The sequence below is a fragment of the Hesperophylax consimilis genome, chromosome 8 (genome assembly GCF_061612785.1).
Source record: "Hesperophylax consimilis isolate HC1 chromosome 8, BYU_Hcon_1.0, whole genome shotgun sequence".
Classification (NCBI taxonomy): Eukaryota; Metazoa; Arthropoda; class Insecta; order Trichoptera; family Limnephilidae; genus Hesperophylax; species Hesperophylax consimilis.
The window spans coordinates 12,598,161-12,617,957 of NC_142843.1; the positions used below are offsets into that span (position 1 = coordinate 12,598,161).

At 34.3% G+C, this 19,797-nt stretch overlaps 1 protein-coding gene across 4 annotated transcripts in view; it reads left to right on the plus strand.

Annotated features, from left to right (window-relative positions):
• The window catches only part of Smg6 (Smg6 nonsense mediated mRNA decay factor), a 245,437-nt gene that overhangs the window by 32,146 nt on the left and 193,494 nt on the right, over nt 1-19,797 (plus strand). For all 4 annotated transcript variants that reach the window (XM_089634886.1, XM_089634889.1, XM_089634888.1 and 1 more), the window contains 3 exons: nt 452-562; nt 5,694-5,909; nt 7,702-7,763. In XM_089634886.1, coding sequence (XP_089491012.1) covers nt 452-562; nt 5,694-5,909; nt 7,702-7,763 — 389 coding nt within the window. The remainder of the gene's footprint in view (nt 1-451; nt 563-5,693; nt 5,910-7,701; nt 7,764-19,797) is intronic.

The window sequence follows — 19,797 nt, forward strand, 5'->3', positions numbered from 1 at the left end:
GTGTCTTTTAGATTGTGTTTTACAAAAGTCAGACAACCCTAACTTTCAAGTAAACTAATAAAACCATATTCTGATAATATTGCATCTTAGTATCGGTATGTAGGTACCTAGCTTTCAAATGCAAGAAAAAACAATGAAATAACCACAAACATTATGACTTTATCACTAAAATTTGAAAAAAATTAAGCAGGTACATAAGTAATAAATTGATTTCAGCAATGGGGGAATATCTGAAAAAGAAGTGGGTGAAATGATTATATTTTGCATATTTAATAATTTTTCCATGTTTTGTGGTGGTTAACCTATTTCTACATTGTAACGTTAAACTTATTAGCCGCAATAAGCACACAGAAACCAATGTGTTTGCTCATAGCACTTGTACAGGTGCGAGTTCAAAAATAACTCAGTTCTAATCGCAGGTGTTTAAATTTTGTTTATTTTTTATTCACAGAGACGCAAGTTGGATGCAGTGTACTTCTATATGCGCAGTCTTATGTCATCCAGCCCGGTGCATTCAGCTCGTGAGAGTCTCATAGCACTGCTAGATGAAAATAGGAAAAAGGTATACAAAATGTGGATTTTTACAGATTATTATGGATCCTAATTTTCCATTGAAGAATGGAATATGGTCCTGTTGCTGAGAGTCCCGTTGTAATCTCTCTTTCTATTACATGCGTTGTTTATGGGAAATTAAGCTATCATTGGTTCGCCTATAATGGAATCACATTTTTCTCATGATCCAATAATAATTTTTTTCTTTTGTATCATAAAAACTGTCTGAAGCTTTTTTCCTAAGATTTTTCCTTTCTTCCAAAAAAGTTTTCAAAAAAACAATTTTTGTAATAAATTTACTTAAAACTTTTGTTTTGGAACTCGAAAATCAGGAAAAAGTGTCATGCCCTGAAACCCACTCAGTTGTTTGCTTTTGTTTGTTTTTAGCTGGTTAAGGGACAAGATCTGAATAGCCAGGCACTTTATTCCTTGTCACTTAACATTTCCTCACATTTTGGGTGCTATGGAACTTCTGACTCCGGTCACCTAAGCATTTAAGTGTACATTCAAAATAAATGGTTAAAATGATAACATAGTAGATTGATTGGTTTGTCCAGGTTGACACAATGTCAATCACTAAAATTTACAAGATCTCTTCTACAATTATTACCTGAGACTTCGCGATGGAGGTCTTTTCAGCTGTCTATCTTTTTATTTAAAAAACAAAATTAGTGTTTTATTTACGATAAAAAATAATTCGAAAAGACAAAATTTTTTCGATTTTTCTTTCTTTTTATATTTTATGATAAATTATATTGCATCTTATAATGAAGGTGGTCGATAGCCAGGTGGACAGGACACTCTGCTGGCAGTTGGACAGGTTTAGTTCAAATCCCAGCGCGGCTACCGATTTACCCCCTTTTCAATACAGGTTTCACTTTGTGAAAAGGTCTGTACTATAAATCCAAGGGTTTACAGCTTCTTGCAATTAAGAGATTTTACAAATTTCTTCCATTATAAAAAAAATCAATTTTCAACTTAGTCATTTTCGAAATTTAATTGATTTACAATAGGTGCCGCTTTTTTCGAATTCTAGCTTAATTTTCTTATATTTTAAGTCATTCTGTCATGATTTGAATTTATTCCTTCTATTTTTACTCTGACTTTTCGTGCAAACTTCTTAAATGTTATGTCTTCCCAAAAACTTTATTTTTTTGCCCATTGTGAGTTGCACTCACTTTGAAACAAATCTTATTGACCACCACAGAGGATGCGGTAGAAAGCATTCGCAAATTCCAATATTTTCTTGAATACTGAAATATATTTTACCTACCATAATCTAAATAAAAAAGTTTGAATATTTTATACAGCTTCTCAATCAAAATTTATGTTATGTTAACAAAAATGTACCCATACCTACTTAAGTATTTAAATTTTAAAGGTTTTAACACAATTACAAAATCACAAAATGTGTAACTATTTTCAAAACCAAAAATATGTTCAAAATTAAGTGCATGTAATATCCCTACTAAAAATTGGTTAAAAGTATCCAATCACAAATCAATGATTTCTGTACTTTAATTTTTCTCCTGAAAAGGTTAAAAATTTTTCTCCACAATACATATTATATATTTTCTGGTTTTTCGTCTTCAGTATTCATTTTGGGCCTTCAATTGCCCTGATGAACCAGGGTTTTCCATTCCCTATAATTTTGATATTCCAGTCGCTTGTGAGACTTGAACAGTCCAAGACATCCGTGATCTTTTCCGCACCTTGCAAGACTCCATTATCCTATTTCTTCTTCACTTAAATTTCATTATATTCTTTCCCTTATTTGAAATAAATTACAAAAAACAAATAGCAATAAACAAAAAACTCAAATTCCTTTAAAATTTCTTCCGAAAGTGGCGCCTATTGTATAATGAACTATTTGGCCTAACAGTTTAAAAGGATATTTTTTTGCGCTCATGCTGCAGTTCCAGAATTATGGAAGTGTAAGTATAGCCAATGGAAGTACTGATAAGTAGAACACAACGAGAGTGATAATGCTTTGGGGATTAAAAAAAATATTGTCCCTTACAGTTTTCTTTGCCATAGTAATTAATAATTATTGATTATCTTGGAGCAGGTGGATGAGTTTGTGTATTTAGGAAGTATGTTTACGAGAGATGGGAAGGCTGACACAGATATTGAAAGAAGGGTAAATGCAGGTAACTCTATTAATGGAGGACTGAACTCAGTTGGCACTAACAAATAAATTGTCCAAAGAAGCAAAGTTAGCAGTCCACAATGGATTACTGGTACCTACCCTGATGTATGGAAGTGAGACATAAAACTGGCAGAGAAAGGATGAAAGTATACTGAATGCTGTTAAAATGAGATCCTTGAGTCCTATGTGTGGTAAAACTATGTATGATTGTGTGTGAAATGTGGAGATCCGCAATGAGTGCAAGGCTGATGTAAGCGTAATGAGTAGGATTAAGAAAGGGACGCTTAGATGGTTTGGGCATGTAGAGCGAATAAGCAAAGAAAGAAGTGTAAGGAGAATATATGACGCAAATGCGTATGGTAGCAGAAGTCGGGCACACCCGAGGAAGACATGGCACGATCGAGTGAATCATATACTTGAGTCGGGCCATCTCAAGAGTCTGAATAATAGAAGAGTATGTATGAGACGATGTATGAATGTGAATGAGGCAAGAAGTGTGTGACAAGACCTAGTTGTTTGTGGTCCGTTGTCTCTGCCTACCTCTGCGGAGAAACGGCGTGATGGTTAGTTAGTTGATTATCTGTTTGTGTATTCAACTCCCACAAACAAAGCACCGGCAAGGCCCGAGGTTGTCATTTAGATCAACTATAAAATCATGATGAAAATGAAAGACACTGCTGTGTGTGTAGACTTATTGGTATCCAAAGGATGCTTAAAAAAGTCTGAATATTATATAAAATTGATAAAAAAAGAATCATGCTTCAGAACATAAAGCTTCTCAGAATAACGCCACAGTACAGATTCCTTAGGAATTCTGGCATCTAGTAAAGTCGCAAACCTAGTTAGCATAGAAAATTCTTATTAGGTCCGGTTCTTCATCATGAGCTTAATCCTGGATTAGTACTTGAGTTGGATCACCATTGCATTTTTGTATGATTCGCGTTAATCTATTGTGAAAACTCGAGGAAACCCGACTCTACCGCTTAAATGAGTATAAAATTAGTTGTCACCATTGGACACACCCGCGGTGATTATTTAATATATTTTATTAAAATATCATCTAAAAATTTTTTTTAATAAAATAAATAGTGACATCACAAAGTGATAACCGGTTAGAAGAAACCTAGTAATAATATGGTGATTTGTTTTTGGGGTATTATGCCTTTTTGCGCTACCTCCTTCTTTAGCCAACGTTTCGGACAGCATTGCAGTGTCCATCACCAGGGCAGATGTGTAATCTAAGGTTGACGTGAGGAAACTTAGTTTTTGCAGGCCTGTAAGTCTTGTATTTTAGTTGTGGTTAACTAACTTGTGACAAGGTTTATGTAGGTCAGACAGAATGGACAATCTCCAAAAGGATATCTGTACACTTCAGAGCTTGTAAACTCGGCCACCCTGACAAATCGGCAATTGCCGAGCATTTAGTTGAAACTGGGCATTACTTTGGATTTGTTCCTGAAGTCCTGGGGAGACCCAAAACATATAGAGCACGGCTGATTACGGAGGTCATTGAAATTCATAAAAATCCCGTAAATATTAATAGAGACGATGGAGCTAAGCTCAGTAGTTCGTGGTATCCGGTAATTGATGGCTACACCAGAACTACACTCAAAAAAACCACTTGAAAATTATATGTTAATGTCAGCTCTTGAGGGTTGGAGCTGGCAACACGGTATCGCATCTTTATACTTAAACACAGATTTCACGTCAACCTTAGATTATATATATATATAATATAATTCATATATCTGCCCTGATGATGGACAGTGCAATGCTGTCCGAAACGCTGGCTAAAGAAGGAGGTAGCGCAACACGGCATAATACCCCTAAAACAAATCACTATAATATTTTTGGCTGTGAAAATCTCAAATCATACCTAGGAATAATATATTATTTTATAGTGAAAAAATCCCGATTCTGTTAAAAAAATATTTTTACGTTCAGTACTTTATGGATGGTAATGAGTAATGACAGGTGTATTGAAATCTATTTAAACTTTAAAATGTAAAGATTTGAAAAGTTGATGAACAACCGGACTTTAGTGTAGTCTTTTGCCTAGTGTTTTCATGGGAAGCGGGATTCAATATTTAGTGACAAGAAATTGCTTTTAAATGGCTTTGCTAGTGACTAAATTTGATTCTTCTTCTATTCTTGCTACTCTAAGCTATAGAAAATGGTATACTAAAACATAATAAAAAATTATCCCACAACCTTTCCAGTTAATAATTAACAAAATACTACGATCGAATTTTCCGACGAAATCGTAATAATTGACTGCCGTTGGGAGCTCCATTGTAACCTATCTTTCTGTTACATGTTTTCTTGGTGAAAAAGAGGGAGAAGTTCAGCGGAGCTATTAGCGGTGTGCCTTTATTGTTGCTGTTTTGTTTTGAAAATTCCCAAAAATGGATCAAAAAAATTGTTTGATGATTTCAAATTTATAATATGTATATCATTATCTGTTTTTTTTTTTAATCTTTAATTTTTAATCTCGTAAGCTACGAGCCCTATCAATACCCAAAGCATAAACCAGTCAATTCAACAATTTACTAGTTCATTAGCAGATGCGGGTGGTGAATTTACGAGAAGTCTTAGGTCCCGTTGCTTCATCCGTCATATAGATGAAGCTTGTTTGGCCAAATAAAACAAAAATATCATATTTTTAACATGGAATTACTCAATAGCGTTTTGTAACCTTTAAATTGGCAAAGATTGAAAAATACAACATTTTTTCAAGTTGTAGCTGAAAATGTTTTTTTTTTAATATTCCATTTTTTGTGTGAAGATTATTAATTTTTTACGAAAATATTCATTTGGGAAACCACTTAAGCTGTACTACGGATGCAATAACTGAGCCTAAGACATAACAAAAAAACTCTCATTACTAGATATTTTATGGAGTTTGGGAAAACATTATTGAAACTGCCAAAAACAATGAATATCTGCATTTTCATCAAATTGCCATTGGATTGCATCTTTTATTCATCACCAGTACGAGTCGGGCGAGCGCAAGCGCCTGGCCGAGCGGCAAAAGGCTCTGGAGCTGGCGGGCACCGCGCCGGCGACGCCTGCCACGGTGGCCGGCTGGCGCGGGGGCCTGCGCCGCGAAGTCTGGACTCGCGCTGGTCGCACTACCACGCTTCTGCAGCCAGAGAAGCCCGATGTCCACAGTGATGAAGAGGAGCTAGCTGGGATGACCAGCGTTGAGGTAATTACATACAGTTTTACCTTATGACTAGACACTGGAAAAAATGCAATGTGCCTTTTTTTCCGTTAATGTCCATAACTGAATAAAAAAAGTATTTCTAGATCTCGAATGTGCATTCAATTTTAAAAAGACAAATTTCTAAATCTTCAATTAACTTGTTGAGGCACATGGCTTGAGACAGCTATATTTAATGCTAACAATTACAATGAAATTAAAAGTGTAATTGATGATCTGACCGGCTCACCCTCCGCCGCTCTGTCACACTCAAAGTTTTAGATTTTCAAACTCATGTTCACTAACAAAAGACATAATTTCCTCATGGAAAACTTTTAAAAATACTTAAACTATTTATATAATAACAAGTGTGGCGTAATTTAAATTTATGGTTTTAATATTGCTTTTTTACTTTGTTTTTTATTTTTTATTTTTTATTTCAATAAAATGCTTTGTAAAATGCAATGATTCAGAACACATTAGGAATTATGTCCTAACATCATTTAAAACAAGGCTGCCCAACCTTTTTAACAGTTGGGCGAAAATGACGATTTAAAAATCACTGGCAGGCCACTGAATACTGACGGTTCCTATTTTTGTTACCTAAGCTTTTTAAAGTCTTGTTTTATACAAAAAACAAGTAAACATATTGATATTTTATTGCCGTTTATCAAAATAATAAAATAAATAGCATCTACTGCCAAATAACGAAACAACATTTTATTTAGCAAAAATCTAAATCCAAGTAATTGGTACAATCAATGTGATTTCTGACATTGTTTTTGTTTTAATAATTCTCCAATGTTAGGAGTCAGTTCAGATGTTGACAGTAGCAACAAATCAGACATATGTTGCTTAATTAGAGATGTGCGGTATTTATTTTTTACAAAATTAAGATTAGAAAAAACTTTTTACAAATATAAGTTGATCCAAAACTACTTAAAAATTGAAAGGCCAGGTCAGTTATAGCGGAAAGTCTTCCTTTGGCACTAATTTCCAGAAATCTCCAAATTCTTCTGAAGAACTTTGTGACTTTAAAAATATTTTTTCTGCAAAAAGGTTTTTTAGTGCAGAGTGGTTTTGCTGTTCAGTGAGTTCCAACTGGATATTGGCAGGATAACTAATTATTTTAGTCAAACCGATTGTGAACAGATTAACAAAAAAATAAATAAAATTGTTTTGTACTTTCAAAGTCCTGGAATCTGCTTTCAAACAACTGTAATAAGCATCTACTTTTAGTCTCTCTGTCTGTCATATAATATGTTCTGATTTCTGATATCTATGGTCTGTCATTTCCGAGCGGAATAGCTAAACACGTGACCGCGCGCAAGCTGCATTGTTTGTTTTACCGCGGGCGCGCGACACTTTTTCAAATTGGCGGGTTTTTTGAAAATGGTTCACGCGGGCCACTTATAATTCGTTCACGGGCCACAATGTTGGGCAGCCTTGATTTAAAACAACGTAAATCTTAATTATTTTTGCGATATTTTATTTTTTTTTACCTTACCTTCGTCAATTTTTGGTGCATTTAAATGCACAATTTTTTTTTCTTTGAGTAAAGAGTGGAAAAAATGCACTTTTGTAATATTACAAAAGTCAAGATTCAGATTAGAATGAAGTAGGTAATGTATTGGTTGTAGCAATATAGTTTCAATACGTACAAGTTGTACATTCATTAAAAAAGATTTTTTTCTCGCTTTTATTATTTTCATTAGGTTTGAAATTAAGCCCATTATAGAGTCAAGTCTAAATGTGACCAATTACACATTGTAAAGATATCATACTTTTTACTCAACAGTTGAACAAGAGATTTATCACAAGCTACCTGCATGTCCATGGAAAATTGATAACAAAAATTGGGTGAGTCTTATTTATTTTTATTAATTATTGTTGCTGTTTAGTAAACAGTGTTTACAGCTTCAGATTTCTTACAAACTTTATATACTCAGTTATAAAATACAACTGTAAAAATAGATGAATTGTAAAAAGTGGACTGGAAACTATAATTTATGAAGATAATGTTTGACAGAATTGGAAGAAAGTTAATGCAGGATAAAATGAGAATTGAGATTCCCAGTTCCAGACACGATAACATCACATCTAGGTTTTCGTGCACACAGCCACTGCCACAAATACTACAAATAGAGTAAAATGATAACAAAATGTTATTTACGATTCCTCGAGGTGATCGAAACTTACAACCAATATGAGTCCCAAAACAATAGTTTTCTTCACAATGAAAAATCAACCGAACACTAACAACAATCCTTTTCTTCTTCTTGTCCGAAAAACAATAGAACTTTTTTTTCCACAGTTTCTCATTTGTTTTGATTTGGTTGGTAGGACAGTTGGAACTTAAATAATATTTATTTGGATAAAAAAAAGAGGGTAGGAACCCAACATGACATAGTTTCGAAATCTAACAGTTAACATTTATTTTTGTGAATTTCGAAAATAGTTATTAAACATTTCCATATTTTAAGTTTACATGTTTACACTTTCTTTATAAATTGATGAAAAAATTCCTGTTCACCGGACAAATTGTTTTTTTGTTGTTGCTAAATTCGGGCTTATCTGTTAACCCGGGAGCACTCGCGTCTTTCTTTATAACACACGCACTAGCGTAGATTAAAAAATACCTGAGATTTTAGATATTTTTTTCTATGTTCTTACAGTGCCAACCTGATTTTTTCTTGTGATTTACTTATATTAAGTTTTAATGAAATACATTAATAGAAATACACATTGATTTCAATGTAAAAAAAATAGGAAAATATATCTAATACATACAATTAACCTCAGCACGGGCAAGTCACTCAGTGATGCCAACATTACTGGAAAACTTTGAAATGTAAAAAATATTGTACCAAATAAAACAAAAAAAATAAATTTAGGAAAAAAATTGGCCTTAATTAGTGTTAAATAATTGCACTCAATCCCATTTACTTTCTAGTTCCATTGCTTGTATAATAATTAAAACACAAGGACTGACAAATAATTTCTTCACAATATTTGCAAAAGCCTTGAAATTTGAAGGCAGTAGTGATCCCGGTCATCCTTCCAGCGTTGACAAGCTCAAAAACATTGAATAGTTTAAATTTAAACTTGATCAGTTTATATTAAATTTTAATTAGTGTCTTGTCACTATTTTCTTACTAAGCAGAATTTTCTCCACTGATTGCCAACTTATTCTAAACTGAGTCTTGCTGGTGAATTCACTAGGAAGCGACAATCGTCATTTCCCTTTTTAGAAACTTTGAAATTCCTTTCACTAGCTTGCTTATCTAAGTTATGAGGAAATATATCCTCTGGTTTATTGTGCAACCACCCACTTTCACATTGAGAATATTGTTATATTCAGGAAAAGCTATTTGTAATCCCTTGCTTTTCTGAAATGCGATTTGTAACAATTGAATAGATATATTGATTTATTTTTGGGGTATTGTGCTGTGTTGCTCTACCTCCTTTAGCCAACGTTTCGGACAGCATTAACCCTAGATTCATAACCATTCGTCCCACAGACAGCGCAAAACGTAATTTTTTTATAGGGTCTTGAGTGAAAGAGATAGAATGATGACCTCTCAAGTACCTTCCTAGATCGTTTGTTCATTAGTAACGCGGGTGCGCTTGCATCACAGTGACGTTTTGTGCACAAGTTATAGACCTTTGAACGTCTGAGAGACGAATGTTTATGAATAGTGTAACTTTTGATGAGACTGCAAGTTATTTTGAAAACATTAATTTCGATGAGTTCTGGTTATACAGAGTAAAAGTAAGTATATGATGTAAATGATGTATATTCCGTCAAAACCTAATAAGTATGGTCTAAAAATATTGATGCTGTGTGACTCCAAAACAAATTACATGTTAAACGCTATGCCATATGTTGGAAAAACTGAAACGAATGGTGATTCACTCGGATCTTACCATGTCAAGACTTTGACTGAAAATTTGTGGGTTAGCAACCGCAACTTCACCATGGACAATTGGTTCACTTCAGTCCCTTTGGCCCTACAGTTACTACAGGCACCATATAAATGTACAATAGTAGGAACGCTTCGAGCAAATAAACGCGAAATACCGCCTGAGTTGCTTCAGATCAAAGAAAGACCAATAGGTTCATCCGTATTTTGTTATTACAGGCAGTGTACGTTAGTATCTTACAAACCTAAAAATAACAAGAACGCTCTCTGGCTTTCTACCACACATAGTAACGGTGCTATTGCAGCTTCTGTTCTACAATTCCACGAAGGGTGCTGTTCGACCACATGTGTGGAAGTTTGTCTTGTAGTAGAAAAACGCAAAGATGGCCTTTATGCTACTTCTATGGCATACTCAACATGGCAATAATAAACTCATACGTAATATACGTGCATAATAATGTGAAACTAGGGCCAAAACCAACAAGCAGACCATGTTTCATGAAGGATGTTTCGCACAAGTTGACCGAACCGTGGTTACTTAAAAGACATCAAATGCCAACTTTGAAGAGATGCCTAAAAAGGAAAATCGCCGAAGTTTTAGATGAAATGCCTACCATTGCCACACCTGGTCCAAGTGGTACTCAAAAAAAGGTTTGTGGTTATTGTGATTATAAAAAACGGCGTATGACAAGGTTCCAATGCAAGCAATGCAAAAAGTATATGTGCATGGACCATCGCGGCCTCATGTGTGTGGAATGTACCGATGAAATTTAATTTTAACTCATTTATTATTTTTTTGTTACCTAATTAAACATATTAAAGAGTGCCATACTTAATTTATTTATTTTATTTACAAGTACCCCAAAACTCGTCACTTAAATTTAATTGTCTGTGAGATGAATGTTTATAAATAATGTTCCTCTTAGATAAGGTTATGAATCTAGGGTTAAAGTGTCCATCATCAGAGCAGCTGTGATGTGATCAATATAATACTTTTAGTCGTGAAAATCTCAAATTATATCCAATTGAATAGTTGTTCCTGGCAATACCAGACAAGTTATATTTTTTATTACAGAGATCAGTTTTGGAATTTGTTTCCATTATTAAACCTTTTTTATTGTTCCTAATTTTATTGTAAATTCCTGAAAATGGAATTTTTAAATGGTTATATTTCAAACCTAAGCAGAAACCTCAGCAAAGTTTTCGGTGACAAAACTACCTTGAACGCATAAGCCCATAAGAGCTCTAGCTTTGTCAACATTACCGATGTTATTTGGATTGTTAATTATTTCTGTGGAAGAGAATAATCTTTCCCTGATCATTAGTTGAATTATTTGAATCTGAAACATTGGATGCATCTTGATTTAATTTATCTTCAGGAATCAAATTATTATTTTTATACACAATATGCAGTAAGGAATTGTTTTTTATTTTTATTTTTAAGTATATTTTATTAAGTTATTGTGATCTTTCCCTTTGCATATTTTATTAGCTACACCGGATATTTTTTAAATATGGAGATTCTTCATAAAAATATATGGTTTCACTTTTATTATCCACTTCTTTAACGACAACAATTCTTTAATTTGAGTAAGATTTCGAAACTCCCGCCTTTCTTCGTTTTGATCAAAATCTTCACATAAAAGTTTAGTTTGGAATTGGATTTAATCATACACATCCAATAACAATTCAATTTTATTGAATTGTAATTTTAATTCTGTCAAATTAAGATTATAATCCAGATTTTTCTTAAAATCATTCAGCCAGGCATATAACTTTGCCCGTTTATCTAGTAACTTATCAATGGTTTCCATAATTAACACATTTCTGGTGGGTATTTTTTGCGCTGGCGCTACGCTGTCTCCGGGCGAAAATAAAGGTGCCGGGCGAATTTCTTTAATTTGTTTTAAATCACAATATCTTCGAAAATATTTTAATAAAAATTTCTACATAGTATGGCATACCCAAGCTATAAAAGTACCAAACGAAAATCGAATATTATTTGAAATGCAACTCAATTAACCTTGTAATATGTTTATTACGATCCGCCTATCGGTATTTGCCCATACCTGCTTTCTTTAAATACGCCCGACATCTCTCGCTCGCTTGCACATAGGAGTTGAGTGAGTGCGGAACAGAGATAGAGATGCGAATTGGGTTTCACGGTCATAAAAACCCTCATTCCAAGAATAGGATTATTACAATAACAAAATATGTTTTCTAAATAATATACTCTCCTTTTGTTGAAATACTGATGTAAACGAAATACACGAAGATAAATATAAAAATAAGACTTGCATTACGATTCGATAACTATGTACATTTAGTTGGGACCTTTCCAAAGAGATTGTATAATATTCATATAAAAACATTGAATAATTCCACTACAATCAATCGACCGAACGGGTAAAACTAACTTTCCCGGCTGAAGTGTGTTTATAATGTTTTAAAAACAATGAAATTAAAATGATCACCCGTTGACCCATAAATAAACCACTCACTAGAACGATGTCTTCGAGCTTTTTGTATGAAACAAATTGGTCCTAAAAACCATAGATATGCCAATATACAGATAGTAAAATTTTCATCCGGAGCCTTTTTATTATAATATACACCAATGAAAAACTCTGAAAGTTTATTACATAGACTTTCAGAGTTTTTCATTGGTGGATATAGTTAGGCAACAATATGACGTCACAATATTTACAGTGCTTTTACGGTATTTATATGCATTGAACTAAAATCAGAACAAAAAAGTCGTTGACAGATGAATTAGGTGTTACCAGTTTCATAAATAATTATTTGTTTTGAATGTGAAATGCTTTCTGGTTAGGTACCGTATTACTGAAAAAATCTTTATGGATTATTACATATTCTCTGTTTTAACATCGGAAAGTGTACAATTATGTGCTATACAAGGGCTAGGAGTACTCTATATTATAACTATAAAATGTCTGGTACCTCGTTAAAACATATTTCACTAATGAAGGGAATCACTTTTGACACACGCCTGACATTCCGTTCTCATATCGATTCGGTGTGCAACTCTGCGATGCGAATGCTAGGCTTTGTAATCTGCAACGCAAAATCTTTTTCCAATACAGCAGTCATAATGCTCTACTTCACTCTGGTTCGCAGCATTCTCGAGAGTGGATTAGTAAGCTCCCGTACGGCCCCCTGTACGAGCCCCCGTACCCAGCTCAGGTACGGGGGCTCCATCGAAGCCAGAGTAAAGTTGGCCTCAGAAGCTGGGCGTACTGTACAGGGCCCGCAGATACTTTAATAGTACACAACTGCTCACCCTGTACAAATCGCAAGTGCGCCCTACTGTCGAATTTGGCAGCCATCTCTGGTCCGGAGCCCCAAAATACCTGAAAAAAACCCTTGACTCTGTGTAGAAACGGGCGGTCCGTTTGATAGATTCCCCAATCTTAACAAACGGACTGCAATCTTTAGAGCACAGGCGTCAGGTAGGTATGCTGTCCTTGTTCTATCGGTATTACAATGGAAGATGCTCTGAGGAACTAGCGTCAATGATCCCTTCGGCACCGGTGCGTAGTCGGGATACACGCCAAACGCGCGCCCAACATTTGTACACAGCTGCCGGCCTCTGTGTTTCCTCCCTCCTACAACATGGGACTCTTCAAGACCCATGTTCACTCCTTCCTCTCCACAAAAAGACCCTCCACACAGCATCCCCAAAGATGACATAGGCCCTGAGGGAAATTATTTTCTTCAGGGCCTGGTCCTGGAAGTACCAGGTACCTGTACATGCGAGAGTTTGGTTACTACCCTTTGTTGTATCCCTCGGATTTCCTCGCGGGAATGCTGGGACTAAATCGTCTTGACGTTAGGAGAAAAATTGCAATGCTATTAGTAACACACAAGATGCCAAAAGGGCAGATTTGCAATCCAGATGTTCTGAAAAAATTGTCACTTTATGTCCCCGATAACTTCACCACAGCGAGGCAACACAGTATCTCAATAATTTCAAGAGCGAAATAATGGTATTCTTTAGCACCTGTCATTATTAATGTACCTATTATATTATATTTTTTTAAACTTCCGATTTAGTTGTCCGGGTTAAGTCTTCCCCAAAGGAAAAACTTAACCCTTCCACTCACTTTTCCACAAATGATCAGCTAGTCAATCAACACTATGTAAGTGCATTATATAAGTAAAATAAATACAAAACAATACAAGAACAACAACACGTCAAATCACCAGATATCAAATGGGAAAAAAAAATTCACCGTCTCCAGATATTTTCATATCAGAGGGTTCGGCTCGGTAGAACTTCTAACAGGGCCTATAAATCCTACTGATCCCTCAACATAAATATTTAAAAAATCTTTTGTTATCCTACATGTATTCAAAATGACCGACTTTTGCATCTTTATATATAAATTTTTTGATAGATCTAATACGCCTAAATTTTTAATTAGAGAGCTAGGTATAATGCCAGTAGCCGAAATAACGAATGGTAATATTTTTATAGTCTGAGAATGCCAAATTCTTTTTATTTCATTTCCTAAATCTGTGTATTTTCTTATTTTTTCACTAACAGATTTTTGAATATTACAGGAATTTGGAATAGCAACATCAATGATATAAGTAATTTTTTTAATTTTGTCATGTAAAACTATATCGGGTCTATTATGACTAATCGCTCGGTCTGTTAGTATAGTTTTATCATAATATATTTTATAAAATTCGTTTTCTAAAAATGAATTTGGTTCGTATTCATAATATGGTACTACATTACGGCAGTCAATCAAGTTATGTTTAATTACCAAATTTTGGTGAATTATTTTTAAAACTTGATTGTGCCTAAATGTATACTCGGACGGTGCTAATATAGAACATCCCGATATAATATGTTCTATAGTTTCCGGAAAGGCCAAGCATTTTCTACACAAATCATCAATTTGATTTGTATCTTTGATTATATGCTTTCTATAATTTTTAGTATTAATGACTCTATCCTGAATTGCAAGCATAAATCCTTCTATTTCTGCGCTCAACTCTCCAATACTCAACCATTTGTTTGACTTAATTTTGTCAACATACGTTTGGTTGAGATAATTGAAGTGTTTTGCGTGTAAAATTTTATTTGACCAGGAATCTAATAATTCCTGGTTGGGATTTATAAAAATGTTGGCATTCTCATCGTATAAATTTAAAGGTGTAATATTTCTATCTGCCTTGCAAATTATTTTGTGCATTTCTGAGCTATGAGCTTTCCTATGGAAAAAAGTTCTTAGCATTTCTACCTGATTATGTTTCAAAGAAGTTATTATAATTAAGCTATTAACTACAAATTGTGAAATGTAATTGGTTATACATGTAAACTGTTTTTCACAATAAAAAAATATAAATTTGCAAGGTTCAGATATTATTATTTTAGGTAGGTACTTCCATAACAATATTATTTATAGTAATTTTATTTCATAAAAAGTGCCATCTACCTACCACATCTATGATTATTATAGTGTAGGTATCAATGGTTTTAATTTTTTCAATTACATCAAACAAATGCTACTGAATTTATTTATGTTCATTCTGATGAATTTGATTTTATTTTAACAATGCAGTTAAAGCCCTTTAAATTTCTCACTGGTTATGAATTCTTTCATTTTTAATGTTGATAGCAATCATATGTGGGTAGAGAATCAAAATTATTTTATTCCCAAAATTTAAGAAAGAAAGAGAACCATTTATGGGAGGAATGCAGATCACGCCAAACTCTGGGAATTGAATAAAAATGCTCTTTCTAGATGAAAAAAGTGTGTAGAAATTCATTAAAAAAAGAATTAAGGCGCGGAAGAATAAATTGAGGGAGATACAGCCGATCAAAGTTTAATAAATTGCACTTCGCAATCTGATATTATCACCATATTCGGACAGTCCGCCGCCATATTTTGTCACGAAAATCAAATTAACAACTTTTAATACTTTTGAAATTTCAGTAGTGCCATCCAAAAAATAAAAAGTGTTGCCATATAATAATATCAATGCATGGAAAATTCTGAAAATTAAATATCATTTGCCAGATTGGTAGTTTATTATTTAAAATCTTGTAAATACTTAATTTATGTATATATATAACCTAACCTAACTGTGATTTTCTATAACAAAAAAATGACCCTTTAATAACGCCCACTCGCATCCCCTTTAGAGTTTTATCCCAGTTTTCAAGTAGTTTGTGGGCTACGCTAGGTTTGTATAGACGGTTTGTGATTTAATACTAATATCTTTTTTCCATGTTATTTCCTGTTACACAAAATTGCCCCTTTAATAACGCCTGCTCGCGTCCCTTTTAGAGTTATATCCCAGTTTTCAAGTAGTTTGTGGGCTACGCTAGGTTTGTATAGACTGGTTTGTGATTTAATTCTAATACCTTTTTCCCATGTTCTTCTGCCTACTCTAACCCAAACTAAACACCTAACCTATTTTGTAAAAAAATATTATTATTATATGGCAACACTTTTTTTTTTTGGTTGGCACTACTGAAATTTCAAAAGTAAATAGTTGTTAATTTGATTTTCTTAAGTCATAATTGATAAATAAAACATGGTTCCTATGTATCGCGTACGAAGTTTCAAAACCCTATAACTCAGTTAATAGTGCCGACCCCCACCTAATTCTTTCAGATTCGGATTCCCCAGCCCTAAATTAGTCTAAATCAAGTTCAATTTCGGTTATACTCCCATAAACCGAATTTTACCCTCAGATCGCGAAGTGCAATTTTATTAAACTTTGATCGGCTGTATCTCCCTCAATTTATTCTTCCGCGCCTTAATTCTTTTTTTAATGAGTTTCTACACACTTTTCTCATCTAGAAAGTGCATTTTTATTCAATTCCCAGAGTTTGGCGTGATCTGCATTTTACCCCCATTTATAATTAATGCTCTATATTCTTAATTTTTATAGTATCATCTTTAATAGTACTGATTACAATTGATGTCTCTGTATTTTATGTGATAGAAATTCAATTTGATCCCACACGACATTAGTAGGTTTTAGTTTAAAAATTCCTATGAATTTGGCTCTGTTTTTTAAAAACTCTTTTATCCAAACGGACGAATGATTGGTAGGGAGGGAATGGCTATGTATACAACCTGTTTTTTCTTTACGCTGGTTCAAAATTCTCAACCTTTGCTGATTATCCGGTTGGAGGATCAAAATGTTAAATAACGACAAAAAGAAAAGATGGTAAAATTAGAAAACAAAAGAATACCGATTATCTTGGTAAAAGAGGAATCTACTAAATTGACAAATAAAATAAACTGGTTGCTATGTTAAAATTAAAGTGACATTGTTGACAATATTATATATGCCTTTAAAATTAAACAACTAGGAAGACAGGCTTTTATTTAATGAAATTAACAAAATTTTGAAATAAAATTTTTTTAATTTCACTTTTAACCCCTCACGCCTCTGGCATATTGACCGCTATATTTCTTAAAGACGCTGTCATAAGGTCGGGGAATTCGAATATTTCCACTTTGCAATAAAATCCAAATAAATGGAATATTTTAGAACTTATCCGAAAACTAAAAACTGTTTTTGAAAGAAATATACGCTTTCAAATTATATAATTAGAAATAAATATAAATTTTGTCACGTACAAAATTTTAAGGCAAACATGAAAATTTTTAAAAATGACTCACCTTAGACCTCTCCAGCCGAACTCTCAACTCAACGTCTTACACCCCAGTGGGAGGGATCGATTAACACGGACATACTAATCCCACACTAAACCTGGATACACTAATCCCTGATTCCTACCCACCCCTTACACCTTTTTACTTCCCAAAACTCACTCCCTTCTTTTCCTTTACTTTAAAAACCTCAACATAACATCCCCAAAGAGTACATAGGCCCTTTTCATCAGAGCCGCCTGTTTGCACTTAATGTAAAAACTGAAAGATTTGAAGAACTTAAAAAAAGGATCATCAAAAATGAGCATGAGATTTTTGTAAGAAGGTGATCCCCATGAAAATTATGGTAAAAAGTAGCTCCCAGCCTGAAAAATTTTCGGAACCCTCTGTGTGTTGTTTATTCCCCCAACAAATTAAATTAATTATTTTTACTACCCGTTTTTTTGTTAGTTGCCAGTTACACAGCAGTTCACAGCTTGAGAGATTGTCTCATGCCAAAGATTCCTTATTGTGAATGAATTGAAGAGATTCTTTATGTATTATTATAGCAGTCTCTCCCGTCTAGGATGAACGAAGTATGCATGAAGAATGAGTTAATGATGAATGTAAGTAAGTCTAAAGTAATGGTGTTTGAAAGAGAGAGTACGAAAAAAGTGTGCAATATAATTGTGAATGAGGAATACTTGGAACAGGTGGATGAGTTTGTGTATTTAGGAAGCATGTTTACGAGAGATGGGAAGGCTGACAGAGATATTGAAAGAAGAGTAAATGCAGGTAACTCCATTTAATGGAGGACTGAACGCAGTTGGCGCTAACAAAAAATTGTCCAAAGAAGCGAAGTTAGCAGTCCACAATGGAGTGCTGGTACCTACCCTGATGTATGGAAGTGAGGCATGGAACTGGCAAAGAAAGGATGAAAGTAGATTGAATGCTGTTGAAATGAGATCCCTGAGGCGTATGTGTGGTAAAACCATTTATGATCGTGTGAGGAATGTGGAGATCCGCAAAGAGTGCAAGGCTGATGTAAGCGTAATGAGTAAGATCAAGAAAGGGACGCTTAGATGGTTTGGGCATGTAGAGCGAATGAACGAAGAAAGGAGTGTAAGGAGAATATACGATGCAAATGCGAATGGTAGCAGAAGTCGGGGACGCCCGAGGAAGACATGGCACGACCAAGTGAATCAGATACTTGAGTCGGGCCATGTCAAGATTCAGAACAATAGAAGAGTATGTATGAAACGGTGTATGAATGTGAATGAGACAAGGAGTGTGTGCCAAGACCGAGTTGTTTGGCGGTCCGTCCTCTCTGCCTATCCCTGCGGGGAAACGGCGTGATGGTTAGTTAATTAGTTAGTTCTGTTTTAAGGCAGAAATTCCTACATCGAAATTCCGTCCAAAGCCAGAGATTGTTTTAGTGATATCACTCACATCAAAATCTTGTCTCATGTCAGAGATTTCTTATGTGATCCATGTTACATACGTTAAAATGTTTTCATCAGCCAGTGATCCCTACGTACCATTATATTCCATAAGTTATCTTGTCTCCAGCCAGTGATTCTTATATGCCATTACATCGAAATCTTGTCTCAAGCCACAGGTTTCTTATGATGTAATGTCACATCAAAATCGTAACTCCAGCCAGAAATTCCTTACATATTATATCAAAATCCTATATGAAGTTAGGATTGCTAAGCTTTATGCAGGTATGTAATATTGCTTGAAAATTTCGTCTGAAGCAGGAGATTCCTTATGTGATGTATAACATCAATATCTTGTCACAGATATTGAAGGGAAGAATTATTTCTCAGAAATAAAACTTCTTGTTTTTGAACATTTAAAAATAAATCTTTATTTGAATTTCATTTTTGTTTTCGGTAATGAATTAATGCAAATCTTGGAAACGGAAATTAACCCATTTCCCGACATCCGATCGAGCTGGAACTCGGCGGATAGACTCGTAGTCGATGACAATGCATTCTATCAACTTTTATTGTCAATCAGTTACACACACACTCGAACATATATGCATTTCTCTGAAATTGGGCAATGTACAGCAGTTAATTTTCGAAATAAATATCGGTCCTACACGATCGGCATCTAGCAAGGTCGGTAGCGCGGTTGACCCCGGTCCCTGGGAAGGAAGGTTTAATCCTCAGTCAAACGAAATTTTTTATTTTAGTGATTTTTTTGGGGTATTATGCCGTGTTGCACTACCTCCTTCTTTATCCAACGTTTCGGAAATCATTACAGTCGAGACAGGCGATTACACATCTGCCCTGATGATGGGCACTGGAATGCTGTCCGAGA